At 50.4% G+C, this 19,420-nt stretch overlaps 1 protein-coding gene across 2 annotated transcripts in view; it reads right to left on the bottom strand.

The window, feature by feature from the left end:
• Positions 1-18,436, bottom strand: part of Dtx4 (deltex E3 ubiquitin ligase 4) — a 35,447-nt gene extending 17,011 nt beyond the window's left edge. Inside the window, exons 1-5 of one of the 2 annotated variants that reach the window (XM_048430521.3) lie at positions 18,373-18,436; positions 8,986-9,709; positions 3,660-3,721; positions 2,420-2,581; positions 255-316 (exon numbers count right to left, since the gene is read on the bottom strand). In XM_048430521.3, coding sequence (XP_048286478.1) covers positions 255-316; positions 2,420-2,581; positions 3,660-3,721; positions 8,986-9,602 — 903 coding nt within the window. In that variant the 5' untranslated portion in view covers positions 9,603-9,709; positions 18,373-18,436. Of the gene's footprint in view, positions 1-254; positions 317-2,419; positions 2,582-3,659; positions 3,722-8,985; positions 9,710-17,340; positions 17,955-18,372 lie in introns of those variants that run through there. The other variant, XM_048430520.3, reaches the window with a different exon arrangement.
• Positions 18,437-19,420: the final 984 nt, after the last annotated feature.

The raw sequence follows: 19,420 nt of genomic DNA, 5'->3' as shown, positions 1-19,420 counted from the left end.
CACACTGTTTAGCTTAAACTCAGACAAGCATGGAAGGTAGCTTAGAATCATTTAGAATTCTGCTAAATGGGGCAAGTTAAACCATGGCTACAGCTGGAAACCTTGAACCTTGAAGTGATGGCATCAGCTAAATCTGCTCTGTGCCAGCCAGGACTGAGAACACAGCACCTGCCACATCCTGCAGAACATGGGGACAGAGGACATGCACTTGGTGATTGAGAAAGGGAGCCCTACCCTATGCCCCCTGAACTCACCTCGTCTGGGGGATGCCGGACCTTCTGCAGATATTTCTTTAACACTTCCTCTGGGGTTTTACCTATGGGGACAGGACAGTCACTATGTCACCAAGACAGAGGAGATGGGATCAACCAGTCTTGCCACTCTATTTTCTTCAGAGAGGAGAGTGAGGTGCAAGTTCACAGAGAATAGGGGGTGGGAGGAGCTGAGTTAGTGAAGTACTTGCCTTGCAAGAATGAGGACCTAAGTTTGGTCCCCAGAAACCAGATGAAAAGGCCAGTGTAGTGGAACGTGTTTATAATTCCAGAGATAGGGAACTGAAGACAGGCAGAACTCTGGGGTTTGCTGACAGCCAGCAAACCAGCATAACTGGTAAGCCCCAAGCAAGTAAAATGGCATACATGGCATCTAAGGAATGATTTTGAGGTTGACCTCTGGTCTCCTCTCTCTCTCTCTCTCTCTCTCTCTCTCTCTCTCTCTCACACACACACACACACACACACACACACACACGAGAAAAGGAGGTCAAATTATTTTTGCAATAGTTTAAGGAGTGTGAAGAGAGGAGAGGTTGTCCCAGATCAACTGAAATGGCTTGAGGAAGGACAAGCTGCTCCTGTCTGCCTTCCCCTCCTCGAGTCCACTCTGCGACATGTCTGCCGATTTCAGTAAATCCGCATTACAACTGAGATAAACTATACTTCTCCTTCCTAAGTCAAGGAGCCTAGACTTGCCCAAATGATCCCTGGAGAAAACAGAAATGCAAACACTTTGCATCACTCCACAAACACCAGAAGTCGGGTTGCATTTCTCTTACAACTCGTTAAGCCCTAGCTCAGCTTTATAACATGGTGTCACACTCAAATTATTTTTATGGGAAAGCAGGAAGTTATGACCCCCAGTTTCAGGACAATCCTCCCTGGCTTCGGATAGTGCTGCTGCTGCCAGCAGATGCAGCCCAGCAGTTGAGAGAGGTTAAGGCTCTGGGAAGCATACTAAGGGCCACCGGAACTAAGGATCTTCAGGAGCTGGATTTGAGAAGTAAGCTGACCAACGCAAAGGCAGAGGATAGGTTTGCATGGGTCTACAAGTCATCACAGAGCAAAGAGATCCATGGAATCTCGGGCTACTCCCCTGACGTCTGCAAGCTGTTTTCTCGCTGGTAAAATAAGGACAATTGATAGCACCCATTGCGGTGGGTGCTTTGACGACTAAAGAACTGATGCATGTACAGCCCCATAGCACTTGACCAGATAGTCTGTGCTATTAATAGTGCCAGGAGAGGGCAGAAGTGTAAACCCCTGCCCTGACCTACTGGACGAAGAACAAGGCATGCAAGTTCACTGAAGCAGGGAAACTGAAACAGACAGGGAAAACAGGACAAGGGTTTGGGGAAGTTCAGCCAACAGCAGCCAAAAGCTGAGATGCAGGCCCTTCCCTCCCAATGCCCTGCTTCTCTGGAAAGAATTGGGCTTCTATTAATTGAGAGCCTGTTACCTACTGCCAGACACTGGGCTAAGTGCTATACACATACATTCTGACTCAAATCTCACAGGAAGTTTGTAAGATGGAGGCTTGGGAGGAGAAGCACATCATTTCATAACCAACAGCAGCCAGCAGGACGATCAGCCACAGAGTCAACCCAGAGTCTCTGTGATCAAGGAAGGCACCCTTTCCCTTAGTAGCTGGATTACAAACAGGGACACAGAGATTTGTGAAGGAGAGTTCATGAGGCCCAAGGCCCAGAGAGACATAAGACAGTGGTCGCTTTTCTGTTTTCACGGGCACATTCCAGGATATACCTGCTGGTCGTGGACATTACAAAGACAAGAAAGCAGAAATTGTACCCAGCTAGCTAGCGACAAAGTTAGGACTTCTTGATTAAGGGTTTCTGTTCTGACTCCAGCCTTGTGTCTCTTCTAACATACTGTCTTTGTACAACATTTCACGTGTTTATGTTTCTGTTACGGTTGCTTTTCATGTTTATGTGCCTCAGGTAGTTCTTTCTGACCCATAGCCAACCCACTTTGGTTGACTCATCAAAATCTACCAGTGAGGCCTGCTTGGCAGAGGAGGAAGTGACAGCCCAGGGGGGTAAGCCACAACTTTGACCTTGGTGCAGGCAGAGACAGGACTGGAAGCCCAGACTTTCACACCAGGTATAATCCGAAGAGGCCTGTACCTTTCTTGGCCTGTTTTTTGGTGGTCTTGCGGCTTGTGTTAGAGACCCCTGGGATGGACTTTATTTCACTCTTGCTGACAGGGGGTGGGTGGAGGACCAGCTTTGGTGGCCGAGTGAGGCACACGGGCAATCCAGCTGCACTCATGAGGATCCCGGTGATTCCTGGAAAGGGCAGGGCAGGGGTGAGGAAGCGCTGAAGAATGTGGTCCCAAGATTCCCATGCCTTCCCTCCCGTTTACCCACCATTCTCCTCTTGAGCAGTTTTCCTAATTCATGTGTTCCCTACACACACGTATGCAGTTAGTTGTACGCACGCTTGGGTGTGTGGCTGGGTGAAGGACGGAAGACAGCTTTGTAAGTTGTTCCTCAGAAGCCAATCATCTCACTTAAAAAAATTATTAATTAAATGTACTTTTGCTCTAACCCCACCCTCTTCAGTCCCTCTCGCTTGGTCTAAAAGCCTCTGTTTTGGGAATCACTAATTCTGACCAGGGACTTTTGTGTGACTGTGGGTACAGAACTATCCATTAGAGTTCGGTGGGGTCCATAACTGAAGGCAACAACTCCCCCTCTTCCAGAATCTATCAACAGTCAATAGGGACATGCAGGGCTCTCCGTGGCCCTCCCGGGTCCATGCCTGACCAATGGCAAACGTATTCTCATGCAGGTCCTGTGTAGGCAGCCACAGCTAATGTAAGATCGTAACTGAGCTGTCTGTATTAACTTGAGAAGGTGGAATTGAACAGCCTTCTCCCTATCTTCCACATCTTCCATTCTTCTCAACCCCCCCCCCCCCCGCCCCATTCCATGATGTTCCTTGGACCTCAGAGAGGATGTTCAACTTGTTTTTTGAGTCAAGATACTACTGGCCTGGACCTCACCAGGGAACTGGCGGCCAGCAAACTCCAGGAATATGCTTATCTCTGCCTCTCAAACAATAGGATTATATGCACACACCACTATTCCCAAATTGCTTTAAAAAAAAAAAACAGGAATTTTGGAATAAATCTTTTGTCCTCATGCTTGCCTGTCAAACACTTTATTATATGGGCTATCCCCCCAAGACCCCTAACATGCTCGGCTTTTAGCACCACCCCAAGTCTTCTTGTTCAACTCCTAAGATCCCATTTTCTTTAGTTGGCATCCAAATTCTCTCCTCTTTATAAATGAATGTCCATTAGCTATTCCATGACTGATTTTTCAGCCTGAGCCAGTCCAGCCCAGGTCGGTTAGTTCTTACCTGCCAAGGCAGGATTGACAGGGCTGGACCCATTCAAGTTTTTCACAGGCACAGTGGGGACCCTGTGGAAGGAAAGGGCATATGTAATATGGCTTTGACGACCATAACAAAATGAACCAGTGTTTAAACCTACCAAAGTGCACTAGGGTCTTCACACATCAGTGGGAGGTAAGAGGTTCAAAAGTAAACTCAGATCACAACACCCGCCACTTAGAACCTGAGAATGCAGAACGGGTCCAGGGAACGCTAGGTCTCCTGGCCCTGCGCTAGCTGCCAACACCTCTGCCCTAACTTCCTTGTCTTCTTCCAGTCTCTCCTCAGCGCTTTTTTACTCTCTGTTCTTGCTGGTCCTAGTTCCTGCCAGTCACGCTCCTGCCTAAGAACCTTCACAAATGTTGGTTTTTCTACCTAGATGTTCTTCTAAGTTACTGTCCATTTCCCACCTACACACAGCCTTGGCTAAAACAGATCTTTAGCCAAGATCAGAGTCATAACCCTTCCCCCCCCAAATGCATGCACCACAGGAATCTGCATTCCCCCAACCCCTCCCCTCCCCCACACACAAAAAAAAAGCTTCTCAGAGCGGAGATGCTGCAATCCCTGGTCCAGCCCTTGGAAACCACTGCTTCAACAGCTGTCACTTCTCCTTGTCCCAGAAACTTATAAACACCAGCCGAATCTCCTCTGCTCCCTGTCCCGTCCCTCCAGCTCTGGAGAGGAGCCCACACAGCTGCCTGGGAAAGACTAGGCCGCCCACAGTGAAAGCACCCACAGAGAAAATACAGGACACATAGAGATGGGACTTGTGCCATTCCAGGCTTCTGCCACCCAGGCTTCCACAGCTGGCTTAGAGAAGCCAGTGGGACTGGTGAGAGATGCCTCTGGGAGCCAGGCAGCCTGAGAATCCAGCTGGGGTGGGTCTGTTCTGGGAAGTCAGAAGGAAGACATCAATACTTATTTATGGGCCTATTTGAAAAAAAAAACTTGTTGAACCCACTTTGGAACAATTACGCTTAATGTTGGGGGTACAGCAGCAGTGAAATGAGACACCCCGGCTCTTTCTCCATAGGGTTAGGGGGCAACCATAACTGTCCACAACAGAAAAATCCACACAATCCTCCCAACAATCTATGTAAGAGGCATGACTGTCAATCTCACTGCATAGGTAACAGGGCTGGGCACACAGAGGTTGGGAAAACCAGACCAAGATTGCAACACAGTATGCGGCTCCAGAGTCCTTCCACTGTGCCTCCCATAATGCCAAGCTCTCTGCTAGCCCATGCTGTAATGAACAAAGCCATCATTCGGACAAAAGAGAGGCCTAACAGCCAGGTCTCTCTATCCTACACAGGCCCAGTATGATGAAGCCTCTTTCCACGAAGACAGATGTGGTGAAGTTCCTAAAAGAATGCTGTTTATATATCTGGCCAAACCAAAAAGCTATTTTTCTTTCTGAACTGCTCCCTGAATAAGGGAAGACCGGATATGGGGAGGGAAAGATGTCTTTAAATAAGAGTCACTAGACCAAGGAAAAAGGAACAGACTTGATTCCAGGTTCTGTAAATGACCAAACACTGAAAACTGTAAGAAGTCAGCTAACTGCTTGAGCCTCAGTGGTTGAGGGTTAGAATGTGTGCCCTTGGCCATTTCCCATTCAACTGTTTGAGAGGAAGGTGACTCAGAAGCCCTGGACCCCCTCCAGGCAGATTCACCTTCCAGACTCTACTTGGAAAGGCTTGAAGAGCCTGTCTCCTGTGGTATGTTCCCTGGCTGCCCACTAGGGGATAGCACTCAAACTGCAGCCCTGCACCTGCCCCCTTTCACCATCTCCCCGGCCCCCACCTCAGCTGATAAAACACTCTGATCTGAGTGACAAAGGCCACCTTTGTTCCCACAAACTGGACTGGCGGGTTTCCACACTATCTGGTCAACCAGGAAATACTCCACTCCTCATAGCAGCCCAAGAACTGTGGAGTGGGGGGGGGGGGGGGCGCTAAAGAGAGATAGGGGAAGTCCGCTTTTGGAACTCCTGAATACTCAGAGAGACTGGGATCAACCGGTGGGGCCAACCTGGCCCGGTGAGTCAGGAAGCGGACAATGTGGTCCTTAGTCTGTGGTCAGCAGTGGAGATCAGTGCGGGCCAGGGTTGTGTGCTTTCCCAAACACCAGACAGGGAGAGAGAAATGGACAGTGGCTGCTCCATCTGTATTCAGCCTGCTTTGCCTGTGGCAGTGCTGGCCATCTCCTCTGTGTTCTGTGATCACATCTGCCTGCCTTGTCCCCAGCTGTACACGGGACCTGATAAATGTCTGCTCCCTTGGGGTCCCCATGAGGCTGTAGGATCTAGGTCAAGCAGTTGGTAAACAGTGGAGCCTTGTGCAAATTTGAGCGACTGTTTACACTTTTGTTTTCCAATCGTCAAAGGACTTGATATCTGCCACTTCCTGCTTTAATAATCCAGTTTTCTCACATTCTTGAGCACAGGGTATCAGGTATAAAGGACAGAGAAGAAAGCCCAGCAGGGCTGGGGACTATGAGCAGGCAACACCTGCCTACCCTTCCCCCTTGATTCCAGGTTAAAAGGAAAACCCCAGAAAATCTGTCCTCTGCCCTTGGGGCCTCAGCTATCTGAGCCAGAGCCCCTCCTAGGAAACAGCAATCCAATTACAAGCCTGCATCTCACATCCTCCGGGCAAACTCAGCCAAAGCCTTTAGACCTAGCCATGAGCTGGCCAATCAGATGATAGCCCTGCCCCCATTCCTCCTGGGTTGTTACCACTTATGGGAGGGTCCAAGTTTTTATTTCTATTGATAAAATAAAACTAAGGAAAGAGAGGAGCTGACACAGTGCAGGAAAGTGGGCGTGAATGGGGTTGGGGAGGGGGGGGATATCCCTGCAGACCCCATGGTGAGAAAGCTCGTGTTTTCTGAGTTATTCACCAAACCAGGAAACCTCATGAAGGACAATGGCCTTGTCTCTAAGGCAACCAAAAACCATGCCTAGCTGGAGGTACAGAAACCTGGAATCTGAGGGGAGAGGGGTGATGGCTGCCCTGCACAGACCTCCCCACCCCTTTTAAGAACCTCCTGCTTGTGTCTGGATAATTCACTGCGTCCTTTGTTCCCTGCCAAGACTTTCTCTTCATCCCACATTGCCTGCCCTCCCTGATCTTCTTTTCCTTTTTCTTTCCTGTGGGAAAGTTGCTTGAAGAGGTCACGGGCAGGGAGGTGGGGACGGGCTGTGTAATGACAGAAGGCTGATGGCAACGCCAGACAAAGGGGATAACACCCGCTCATTAGTGGCCATGGGGTGTGGGAGGTGGGAAAAGGTGAGAAGAAAGGGCTGGAAGACAGACAGAGGTGGGAGGGGGTGCTCTTTCGGGAAGACAACAAAATCAACTCACTTCTATAGCCCTTTTCAAAGGGTGCTGCCAGGACTGAACTCCTTTCTGCAGTTTGGGAGAGGAATAAAGGAAAGAAATGAAGCCTGTTGACCTCCTCAGACTCACTGTAGCTCGAGGGGTATCTGTCTCCGTGATGGCATGGAGTCACTGGGACATTTCTCAAGGGGGACAAAGACGAGGTGTAAATTGGCTCAGCTTAGCTTTGACATCAGTTCAGTAACAACACATGTGTTTCGCCATTAGTTACACCATCATCATCATCATCATCTGCAGCTAACCTCCACTGGACTCTGTGCAGTCTCTAACCCGAAGGCCTCATTTAACCTTCGGACATCCCTAGGATGGAAGTACTATTATGTCACTCAACAGCCAAGAACACCGAAGACAGAGGATGCAAAACTTACTCCAAGTGGCACAGCGAGGAACTCGGGTTCCAGCCCAACAATCAAGGGCTCCCATGTGCACACAGAGCCTCCTCCTGTGTGCCAGCAATCACCCCCGAACTCTGCTAGAGCGCCTAGCACACTGCTGCAATCCAGGAGAGAGGAGCAGAGGAACAGCAGGATCCAGGCACCTCTTGCCCTCCGTCCCATCCTTCACCCTGGAGGCAGTCAGGAGCCTTCCGTGCCTCCAACTGGCATTATATGCTGCCTTCTGAGTCACAGTGGCTGTAGCCAACAATGATGGAACAGTGGGGAAAATCCTGTGTTCCAACTTTTCTGCACCACATGAGCTGGGTGGCCCTCCAAGGAAAGGTAAATCTTAGCAAAGTGCCCATGCATAGAATACATCAGTGACAGAAATGGGATAATAGGGGCAAGCCCATCTGGGACTTGTCAGGGAGTCAACTCAATCCACAGAGGTTTTCAGAATGATCCCATAAGCAGGTTATGTAAACTGGGAACCGTCATTTGACACACAAGGACACTGGTCCTTGCAAAGATCCTAGGGCGTCCACTAGTGAGAGACAGGAATAGAGGCTGTTCCAGCCTAGTGCTCCTCCCTTTGCTGCCTGTTTTCTTTCATTTCCTTTCCCCGAGCTAACACCTCCCTCGGCTAAGATGTCTGGAGACCCAGCTGAGCATCTGTGGCCCTGCCTCAGGGCAGCCTGGATTTTCAGTCTTAGGGACCCATTCCAGCTTTCAAGCCATCTCAATCATGGGCACAGGGCAGCAGCAGGGCCAGACCTTTGGGGACAAAAGGAAGGCGGCTGGGTGTTATGAGTTGACAAGAAGTCACCAGGTCAGGCAAAGGCTGCTGTGGGCACTGTAGGGACCTGGGCACTTCCATTTGGTGGATGAGGGATATCAAGAAAGTGAGAAGCACTAATAGCGCCTACAACAGCTCCAGCATGTCATAAGCATGCTGAAATAAGGTATGGGAGAAGCAATCCCTGCTTGGTACCTACTGTATGCCTGTACTGATGGGAATACCTGGTGAGGGAGGAGGGGTGCTGCAAGGCCAGACTCCGGCCATCTATCTGATTCTCTTCCTCTGTGAAATGGGATAATGTCACCAGTCATGATAAAGATTATAAACAAATAGATAAAGCCATTAAACCAAAACACAGTGGAAGCTCAACTAATGCTGACTAAGATTTCCTAGCACCATCATCTGTACTCGCTGGGACTGTAACATGGGTATGTCTGCAGCGTTTACTAATGATGACATCAGAGCTTCACGTGTGGGTAGTGCTCAGACGACAAGACAATAAAAAGGCAAAACCTCAGTTATAGCTAGACCTCTTGGTGAACTCGCTCCTTGTTCACATCACGCTGGCTTTCACCTACCAGGGGCAGCTCAGTCTGACAAGACTAGGCATGCATGTCTTAGCCCGTCCATCTTGCTGACTGACCCACAGGTGAGTCACATGCTATCTCGGAGGTGGGTAAGTGCTCTGTGGCAACCATGGGAACACCTACCCCGAGGCAATCAGCACCCGGGACTGGGCAATGGCCAGTCGCTGCAGGTTGGACCGATTTAAGGTGGCCAGTGCCACCCTTCCAGGTTTCCTGTTGCTTCCTTGTGGACTGGTGGGGGAGCCTGCCATTGCCCCAGCTGGTGTATTAGAGACTTGTCTCCGGGTCACCTGTGCTGGAGCAGTCTTCCCGGGGCCCCGCATGGTGCCAGGAGTATCTAGTGGCTTTGTCCCAGGGCCGGGTGGTGGAGGCAGCTTGCCCACTCCAGAGGGAGCTATGTTCTTGCGCGTTCCTGGAGGCTGAAGGGGCCCAGTGCTCCCATTGACCACAGCAGCCTTGACGCTCATCACCAAAACACACTGTGGACAGGAACAGGGTGGTGCAGGGGGGGAAGTGGCCGTTCCAGGATTGACTGGCCAGGACTGAGCCTTCGGCATAGTGCCTGTGACCATGGGGTAGATGAGGTCTAGTCGACGGCGAATACGGCGTTGGCGCTGGGTCTGCCTGTTGATCTGGCCCATGGTGTTGAAGTCAATGATGTAGCTGAAGCCAATGGAAGTGAGGTCGATCCAGGGGTGCTGTTTCTCATAGGCATGCTGGATGGTAATCCCCACTTCCATGTCATAGGGTGTCCAGGAGCCATTGTCGTTCTCCCACTCCCACACGACACCCTTCCCAGGGGCTGAGGATGGGTCGTAGTAGTTGCGGCGAACTGGACGTAGGGTCCCTGCCGAAGACAGAGGAGGAGGGGTCAGGGTTAGTGGAGAACACCACTGATGTGTGTTAGATTCACAGGTCAGCATAACGGCAGTCCTACTGTGTGGCGGGCCCTGCAGTGCCTAGTAGGGTTTTGAATAAGACTCATTCAAGAGTCTACAACAATCCAGGAAAGAAGCACATGCAGCCACATGAAGGGCACAGGAAGCATTGCCAGGCAGCAGAATGGACCTCCAAACTCAGGGTTCAGGTATATTGATTTGCCGACAAATCGATTCACTTTCCAGCTAATACAGAATACCTCAGTCAACTCTTCTTCAGAGGAATAAGGGAACTCTCCCTGGGAGTTTTCTGCAAAAAACAAACAAAGACTAAAGATGCCAGAATTTCCATGACCATCTGGTAACTCTCACTTGTGGGAGAAATGCCCTCATGCAGAGAAGAGCTCATAGGCCATCTCGGCCCCTCTGAAGAGACCTGCACCCAGGGCTATGGAGGAAAGAACACAGAGCCATGGAAGTCCAGAAGAAAGAAAGACAACTTTGCTTCCATCTAAAAGGTCAGGAGTTGTGAAAATGAAGCTGACCAGGGCTGTTTCAGAGTGCATTTAAATAAAAGTTAAGATGAAAAGGTGTTATTGGGAGATGGGGCATCATCTTGAGAGAACTCTCACCTATTTCTCGGGAATTAAGTCTTTTATCAGCAGTAATAACATTCTCAATGGTCACAAGAATAATTTCATAATTATCTAAGGTTTTCTTCCAAGAAACTCAACCCTTCTAAAGATAGCATCCCCTTCATTTTAATAGTCTCCCTATGCGTTTGGAAGAACCAAGATGATAACAAGATAATGCAATCGCACAGATGACCCAGCAGGCCCACAAGGGAAGTGGACTCCAGAATCACTACACCTTTTTCCTCTCCCCACTCTAATAACAAATTCTATGTCCAACCAGGACTCATTTCATGGCATCAACATCAAGGCTAAAGGCTGAAGGGGGCTCTGAGATGCTGGGGGTCCCTGCATCTGCCAGCTTACACTCTATCTGAGGAAGTGGTGGGAAAAGGCTCCCCTTCCCTGGCCTCTGACCCACCCCTTCCCCCAATCCAGAGGGAGACACCATGACTGGGACAGAATGCCATTCAAAGGGGAAAGAAAGGAACAATGGTTATTCAGGCCTTTGCCAGGGTCATAACCTACTCCCCACCCCATCTCCAAGCCCCTTAATAACCCAAAACATCAACATTCAGAGGCAGGAGGGAGAAGCAGAACAATTCTCCATTCAGGGCCAGGACTCTGTTAGGGGCCCTAGGGTATCAGGATGGAGGGGGAAGTTCCCGGGTTAGCCTCTATTTCCTTCCTCAGCAGCAGGTCAGCTTTCTGGGGAACAAAGCGCAGGGTCCATGGAGGAGGTTCCATCCCTTCCTGCTGTGGGGGGAAGCCTTCTTTCCTCCATCTCTTAGGTCTATGCATAGCTGTAACAGGTGGATTTGAAGACAGGCAGGAACTTGTCATGCAGCACGTGCTCAATCAAATAGTGATTATTATTGCAGTTCACCCTTGAGATGTTATAGGAAAAGTGCGGTAAGAGTGTGTGTGTGTGTGTGTGTGTGTGTGTGTGTGTGTGTGTGTGTAGGGGGAAGAGACAGGGGAAAGAGAAAAAGACCCTGTTCAGTGTGGCTCAGAGGTACAACTTCCATGGCGATCCCATAAAACACCGTTTACAGATCTGAAAATGAAGTTCAGAGAGTTTAATGACACGTTTGAAAATTCCCTCCAGGGAACAGGGGCAATGCACTTGTTTTGAGCTTCTAAATGCACTTAAAAAGCAATAATTTTGTTTGATCAATTAGTTTTTAGTCAATAAAGTTATCAATCCTGTAAAAGTTTGAACATTGTCTCTGAACCCTGTAGACCAGGTTTTGGCTCCATACACACGTTCCTAGATTACCTTCTTCTATCCTTTGTATTTTCCACTATTTCTATCAAATACAGACCTAATCCTCACGCATTCCATTGCGGTTCCCTTACTACTGACAAGCCCTTGTAATTTTCACCTATTGAAATTCTCTCTTTTAGTTCTTAGGCCACTGTCCACCCACTTTTTGGTCCCAGCCTCACGCCTCAGGAAGTTTTAGGTGCAGAACTGGACTGACAGTCTTCAGATGTCTACACTAGATGTCTACGCTTACTCTCCCTGTAGGTGCTGAGTGTTGGCAGGGATACAGCTGTGTGACTCTTTGTAGTCCACTCCCTACGGCAAGGTCTGGTGTGATTAAAACACTATAAACTGTACCATGATTGACTGACTCTGGCTACTATCATATCTACTCACTGATCGCATGTTGCTCAGCATTCCATTAGTTGCTATGGAAAATGCAGAACTCAACCTTTCCTTAGCCGAGTGCAGTCTCAAAGGGAGTGAGGAGGCAAATGTGTGAGTGATTGTTTATGATGCAAAATGAGCCAAAAGGACATCAAGGGAACTCAAGTTGTCAGGGAAAATGACTGGATACCTTCTCTGCTTAAATCTTCCCAGAATTTTTTTTTTCTTCAGCCAGGACCCAAATCCCCTGCTTCACCCGCCTCTACAGCTCCTTCCCCCACATACTCTACACATATTTCCTTCACGCTGGCCTCCAGTCTCTCCCGCTGCTAGTCTCTGATTCCAGGAACCTTCACCATGCTAGGTCCTCCTTCCTAACCACTCAGCAAATTCCTTGTTGGCTCTCAGGTTAAATAAAACTCATTTCACCACAATGAAAATTTTGTGGCCAAGTCAAATTCTGTTCCCACTTTTTAACAGCACTGATCTCAGCGCGCAATTAGCATATTTATCTAAGTGGCTTGTCAGGTGCGGATCCACCTTCTCTCCCCAGGTCCGCAATCTGATGACAGTGAGCACAGAGCTGTTTACAGCTGTGTCCCCACAGGTTTGACATTTATCGAGCCCGAGGGACTCACTACTATAGTGATTAATAACTGAAGTAATGGCGGCTTGAGGAACTTCTGAAGAAACCGACGATAACTGGCATGAGACTTGAGAGATACAGAGAATTTCAATGGTCAAGTGGAAAGAAAGGGCATCTTTCCAAGGGGAACCACGTGAATAGGTGGGGCGAGAAAACCACAGAACGACCAGGAGAACCGAAGGCACAGAGGACCAAGCTATAGCCAGGGTATGGAAGGTCTAGAACACCAAGCTGTGAGGAAGAGCTAGTGAAGGGTATTAAGTATAGGTGATAAGACCAAAGCTGCTCTCCTGATCAGTTCAGCACTTGTGGGTGGGCAAGTGCTAGGGAAAGCAAAAAGAGAGTTCGGGAGACCCTACAGAGAGGACTGGGAAGGACTTGGGCACAGACAGCTGAATGCTCCGCAAATGAGGTTTCAAGGCAACTTGTTCACAACCTCCAGGGACCCAGCGATGACCTCAAGACCCAAGAGCCTTGGTCTGGGAATCAGTTCTCTTTATGCACATCAAAATTTCAGCCAGCGGGGTATGCATTTTGCATTCTTGGACATATTGGCCACTCAGGCTCTGAATAAGAGGATGAGTCAAAGAATCCTGAGGCTGACCACGAGGAGACTGCAAAACAGTAGCAAACAGAGGAATGTAAAGATGAGCTAGGTTTGGGGGCAGAAAGCTGCTGAATTTGGTTCAGCCCTATAGGGTAGTCACCAAAAATATACAACCTCAGAACAAAAAGTTTGGAAGAAGAGAGAAGATGATATTTTATTCCTAGAGACTTCTCTATTTGGAATATTTTAGGCCTGGGCTATTCTAGAATCAGGACCGTGGATTAGACAATCTGAAGAAGTTCCATCTTGTCCTATGTGTGAGGACCCAGGGAGAAGGTTTCCAATACAGTAGGCATAGAGGATGTTCACAAACCAAAGAGGAAGGAAGAGAAGGAAAAAATGGTTTTCTCACTTCAAAGCATTGGAGATGTTTTGACTTTGGGAACTAGAAGACTTCCAGGCATGGGCTGAAATCTCTGACATGTGGCCCACACCTGTGTTTTTATAGTCTACACTGTCAAACTCTCAGCTTCTCATACCAGCACGATTTCAGCTCACCCTCAGTGCAGAAAGCTCCATAAGGGCAAATTGGTGGATGTTATATTCCTGATAGGCCCCCCACACCTACCACTGCACGTGCTCACAAATGCAGGAGGCATACATGGGACACTGCACTGGACTCTTAGCTCTGTCACTGACAAAGTAACTTGAACTCTTCAGCAATTTAAGTTCTTTCAACTTGCTCTTCTTTCCATAAAACGGGACTAGTCTTCATATAATCCTCGTGAAGATGAACGAAGACACCCGTGCAACTTTTTTGGCATGTCACAGACACATCTCTAGTACCCACTTGGTAACCATGTTGTCTAACCCCTCCATTCCTGTGCCCACACTAGGTAGTATGCGATAGGAGAGATTCTGTCAAATCTTGCAGTCTCACTCACTCCATCGGACCCTTCTCATTAAAGATAAAAAGAGACAGGCTAGCACTAAAAGCTTTGAGCTGGAAATTTTTCACTCTCGCGTGAATCTATTATCATTAGCAGTGCTGTTGGTGCAGCGGGTCTGGGGTATGCACGTGCAGATGCTTATGCTGGAAGACAGGGACTCTGGAGGCTTCTCTTCAATCGACAAGGGAAAAGACCTGACTACAAAAGAAAAGGAAGATGACAGTAGAGGACTTCGCACGGAGAGTACTCCACTAAGGCATACAAACTGGTCCGGAACCCCTTCCCTTCCCTTCCCTCCTTACCTTTTTAAATATTCTCCAGCCAAATAGCCTAGAGAAAAGTAACCTAGAATGCAAATCAGCTCCTATTTGCAAAAGTCTGGGGAAGGAAAACCCAGGGCAAACAAAAGTGGGCAGATGGGTGTCTGCAACCTCCTAGCCACCTCCCTGGAGACAGTCTGGATGCAGTCAAGAGCTGGAAGGAATGAAGAGACTAAGCTCACTAGGCATCCAGGCATACAACTCTGAAAAGAGAAAGCTCTCATGTCAAAGGCCTATAAAACAAGACAACCAAAGGGAAAGGAATTGCCTCTAGGCAGGGGACTTCCAGCTCGCCTGGCTTTGTAGGGACTTTTCTGGTTCCCAGCTCTACAGCGTGGCTTGGGGACAGTGAGTAATTTAATTAAACATTGCCAGGACTTGGCTAAGGTTGCCTGGGAGCTGGTGGCTTAACGTTCCTAACATGTCGCGGTCTCATCAATGGTCTTCATTGAGAGGAACCGAGTTCTTGTGTGGACGCAGAAGGCAGCAGAAGGGGGTCAGCGCTGACATGAAGGAATTCTAATCTGCACTGACAAGCTCCCTGGCAGGCCCAGCCTTTCTAGGAATTCAGTCTTATGTATGCCTTCAGCATCCCAGCCTAGCACTTGGCATGGAGGAGAGAGGAGCCCAGGAAAGTGAACTTGATGCAGGAAAGAGGGACGACGCCAAAGCAGTGTGGATGTGAAACACGCAAGGCAAACTTTGAAAGGATTCAGGCTTGAGGAGGTGGTGCACATCTGGAACCAATCCCAGCACTTGGGAGGCTGAGACAGGGAGTTGGCCAGTTTGAGGTCAGCCTGAGGGAAATACCTAGATCATATTTTTGAAAAGGGGCGCAGAGGCAGAAGAAACAGCTCAGCGGCAGAGTCTTGCCAAGGACCATGATTATTTCTCAGCCTCGGACACAAAACAGAAGAAACTAAGTGATCTGCCATAACCAGTGGGCAACAGGGTGTGTCCCAAGAAGAGCCACCAGCAGCCAAAACCTGGGAAGGAGATATTGTCATTCATTCCAGGTTCTGGAGAACTTCACTTTGTCAAGAACAACGTCTAGGCCATGGCTGCTCCTAGTTCTGTGTCCATCTTAAACAGCCCCCAGTGCAGATTAAACCTCTGACTTCCTAACAGCGGGGCAGGGGATAGGGCCGGCCCATGGCTAGAATGGCTCTCCATACGCTGCCCAGACTTCGTCTGAAATGGAAGAGCTAAACTTGCTGCTTTATTTTGAGCAGGCCTGGAACTCCCTGTCGGGGGGGGGGGGGGGGTCTGCTGATCCCACCTCCATGGCTCAGCTGCTTCCTCCACAACCCCCACACATGCCCTCCACCTGAGGTGCCCAAGCCTTACTTCCAGGTCCTCTACCCAAATGCACAATGGCATCTAATTCCTACCTCTAATCCTCTTACCCCACCTCCCTGCATTCCTCTTTATCCTCTCTTCCTCTCAGCTCCTCCTCCCCACTTTCTCCATCAAGGCTCAAGCCTGCCAGATGCTGAAACTTCTGGAACGTTCCCCACCCCCCCGGAAAGTTTTCCTCCATTGGCCAGGGTCATTCAGTTCTTGGCAAACAGGCCGTTCAGAGTTGTGACCGCAGATAACAAGAAGGGGGAACTATACTTCTTTCCCATGACAATTCCAATTAGCACACAGGATGTGAGGGTTTTCCTAGGAAGTCCAGAGGACCTGTCCAGCAGCTGTTGTCTGAGCCACGGGGCCCTCCTCCCCTTCTCCCTCCCCACCACACCTGCTTCTCCAGGCTCTGCAGCTACCCCCTTGGGAAAGGCCGGCCAGAATTCCAGAAATGACCCCCAATTAAAAAGATTACTCTCTGGAGACAGGAACTTGTCCCAGGTCATCCGTTAAATTAAACTTGAACACACTAGACCCAGGGGAAAGAGCAACTGTGATTTCCTTCTCCCTCCTGGCTCCAAACCCATATTCTAACCTCTGCAGCTCCATTCCAGGCTAAAGGCTGTACAGCTGGGAGATTCCTAGTGGTCTTGCTGGCAACTTGGTTTTTATGGAAAGACGAGTTCAGTGCCTTGGGAGGCCAGAGTGGCCCCTGTATGCTACTTTAAGAAAAACAAAACTGGGGACGGTTTCTTCTTAGCCTTCCACCTACTCTCTCCCTCCTCCTCCACGGACAAAGGGAGCAGCTTCCCTGCCAGGCATTCCAGAGCCCAGTCCTTCCCCCTCCTCTCTCCATCTGCTCTGGCCTGTTGCTTCAGTACTTGGAGTATACAAGCAGAGGCATCTGTGGATGCCACCACATGCAGGATGTTCCAGTCCTGGAACCCCTGGCTCCATTCTCTCTTTCCAGTAACATTCCCACACTTCCACACACTAGACTGCAATTAGAGTCAGGGGATCACTCTGTCTCCCCAAGTCGTACACCCAGGAGCAGACACTGGGAAAGCTGGGTTCACAGAGGAGGGCCAGAGACAGCAAGGTTAAAAGGGGAACATGTGCTAGCAACAAGGGTGTTTGAGACAAAGCAGGGTCAGTCAAGGTGTGAGCAGCCAAGGGGCTCCAGCAATGTCTTCCTTGCTAAGGAAGCATTGCTTGGGGGTTGCAAGTTCAAGAGGTCCTGCACAAAGAGTCACTAGGGGCTGAAAGGAGATATAAAGGGGTCTCCTGCTGTTAAGCTGTAGCTGAGTTTGCTTAATCAAGACACTTTAAACTACTTGGAAGGACATTTATTTGGAGATGGTTCTGGGATCCTGAGAGGATCTAGAGAAGGGAAGCACCTGCCCTCAACACCGATCGCTGACACCAGTAAGACAAACTGCCCACAACCCACGACCACGAGGGCGGTAGCTCCCGGGATAGACAAGGGCTGTGGGCGGCTCACCCGTGTCTTGACGGAACTGGTTCATGGACTGCAGGTCGATGATGTAGGGCGCGAGTCGACTGTCCACCTGGCCCAGTACCACGCTGCCCCCAGCGCGGGGACCCGCGCGCACCACCGCCTCGATGTGGTGGCTCACGGCGGGGCTGTAGGGACGCCAGCGGCCGTGCTCGTTCAGCCATTCCCACACCACCACGGCCGAGGCCAGGAGCATGGCGAGCCCGGGGCTGTGGCGCGCCGCTGCCCGTCTCCCGGGCTCGGCCTCCTGCGCTTCCTCCGGCGCCGCCGCCTCCGGGCCTGGACCGCGCCCCCCGCCCCGCGCCCCGCCGCCGCGGGCAGCCTCAGCTGCGGCCCATGGGCGAGTCCGCAGCCGCGCAGGCACCGGGACGCGGACCCCGGAGCCGCCCGCCTCCGATAGCGCCCCGCCGGGCTTCGCCGCTGCCGCCGCCGCTGCTCCGAAGGGTCCAGCGGCTTCATGCAAAGGCCCGGCCCTGCGCCCTCGCTGCCCCGCCTTGCAAAGCCACCCGGGGGCGCGCGGCCCGAGCGGCGCTGCACCCGCCTCGCACCAGTTGCGCCTGGGGCTCCGCGGGCGTCCGCGTGGATCGCGCCGCACGGTCACGCCCTCCGCCCTCTCTCCGTGCGGAGCGCGGCGACCGCGGCGGCACAGCTCCCCCTCCCTGCGGCTCGGCTCAGTGCCTTCCAGAAGGAGTCGCCCCTCCCCGGCAGTGCGCCAGGGCGAGCTCGCTCCCGCGGACGCTTCCCTAGTCCCCGGGTGCCGAGAGCACGCGCGCCATCCCGACCCCTGCGGCCACGACCGGGCCTTAACTTTGCAGTCTCTTCGATAATGGAACTTTCTGTCTGTCTTTCTGTTTTCAGCGCGGCGCCGACTGAGTCCGCGGCGCGAACTCCGAGGGTTGCATTTTTCTCCGGCTCGCGCACGCACGGACACACTCACACTCGCACACAAACACAGACACACACACTCACACACACACACTCACAACCCCACGCCCTCCTGGTTGTGCCTGCTATTACCTCATCTTCGCCTGCATCCTTCCTTAGCTGTCGGTCAAGGATGAAGAAGCCACGCCTCCTGGCCGCTGGCACCAGAGCGCTAGAGCTTTCTCGCCCCCTGCTGGTCGGAAACCTCCTGTACAGGTCAAAGGCCACACACTGGTGACCACTGAGAGCCAGAGCCAAATGAGAGCAGAAAAGGATATGGTACCCCACACTCGTAACTTCAGCACTTGAGAGACTGAACAAGAAAATGAGAATTTCAGGTCCCATATCCAAACCAGGTCTCAAAAAAAGTTAACATTTTAAAGAGAATTACATATTAACCTTGTCAAGGAACACACACTTCCTTTCTCCGTGGGTGAAACCACACGTACAATGAATTCATTCTGATAAAGTGAAGATGGAATTTGGAATAATTTTATATTGGTAATGAGATTGTGAATCTCTTTTCAGAATTGCCTTTTCAGACTTTCATATGCTCTTTTTGTTTGAGGAGACAAACAGAAAACTGCTCCTGAGCAGATAAACTAGGATTCCCAGGTGGGACATGCTTAATCTAGGCGTGGGGGGGGGGGGGGGGGTTGGAGGAAGTATTAAGAAATATTTAACTGACTGCTTGAAAGATAAACAGGATCCCCCCTCCCCTTTGGTGTCTGTCCCGGAACTAGCTCTTGTAGACCAGGCTGCCCTCGAACTTTACCGAGATCCACCTACCCCTGCCTCCCGAGTGCTGGGATTAAAGGCGTGCTCCACCACCACCCAGCATAGACTCCCCACTTTCTGCGTCCACCCTATAGTCTTCCTGGGTCTGCCATCCTAACACGGCAGAAATTCTAGCAGAACTTAAAGGAGAGAATTCACAGCCTGGGTAATTTGCTAGAGGGCGTGAATACACAAAGGAGTTTCCATCAGTGATTAGATGGGATAGTTAATACTGATTGATAACCTGACAGGATCTAGAGTCACTCAGCAGAAAACCGTCCCAGCAAGCCTGTAAGGACTTAGCTAGAGCCATGTCAATCAAGATGGGAAGGCCCACCATAACTGTAGGCAGCGCCATTCCACC

This window comes from Myodes glareolus, chromosome 7 (assembly GCF_982192425.1).
Source record: "Myodes glareolus chromosome 7, mMyoGla1.1, whole genome shotgun sequence".
Taxonomy (NCBI): Eukaryota; Metazoa; Chordata; class Mammalia; order Rodentia; family Cricetidae; genus Myodes; species Myodes glareolus.
The sequence above is the reverse complement of the archived record's forward strand: the minus strand, read 5'-3'. Positions and strand labels throughout refer to the sequence as shown.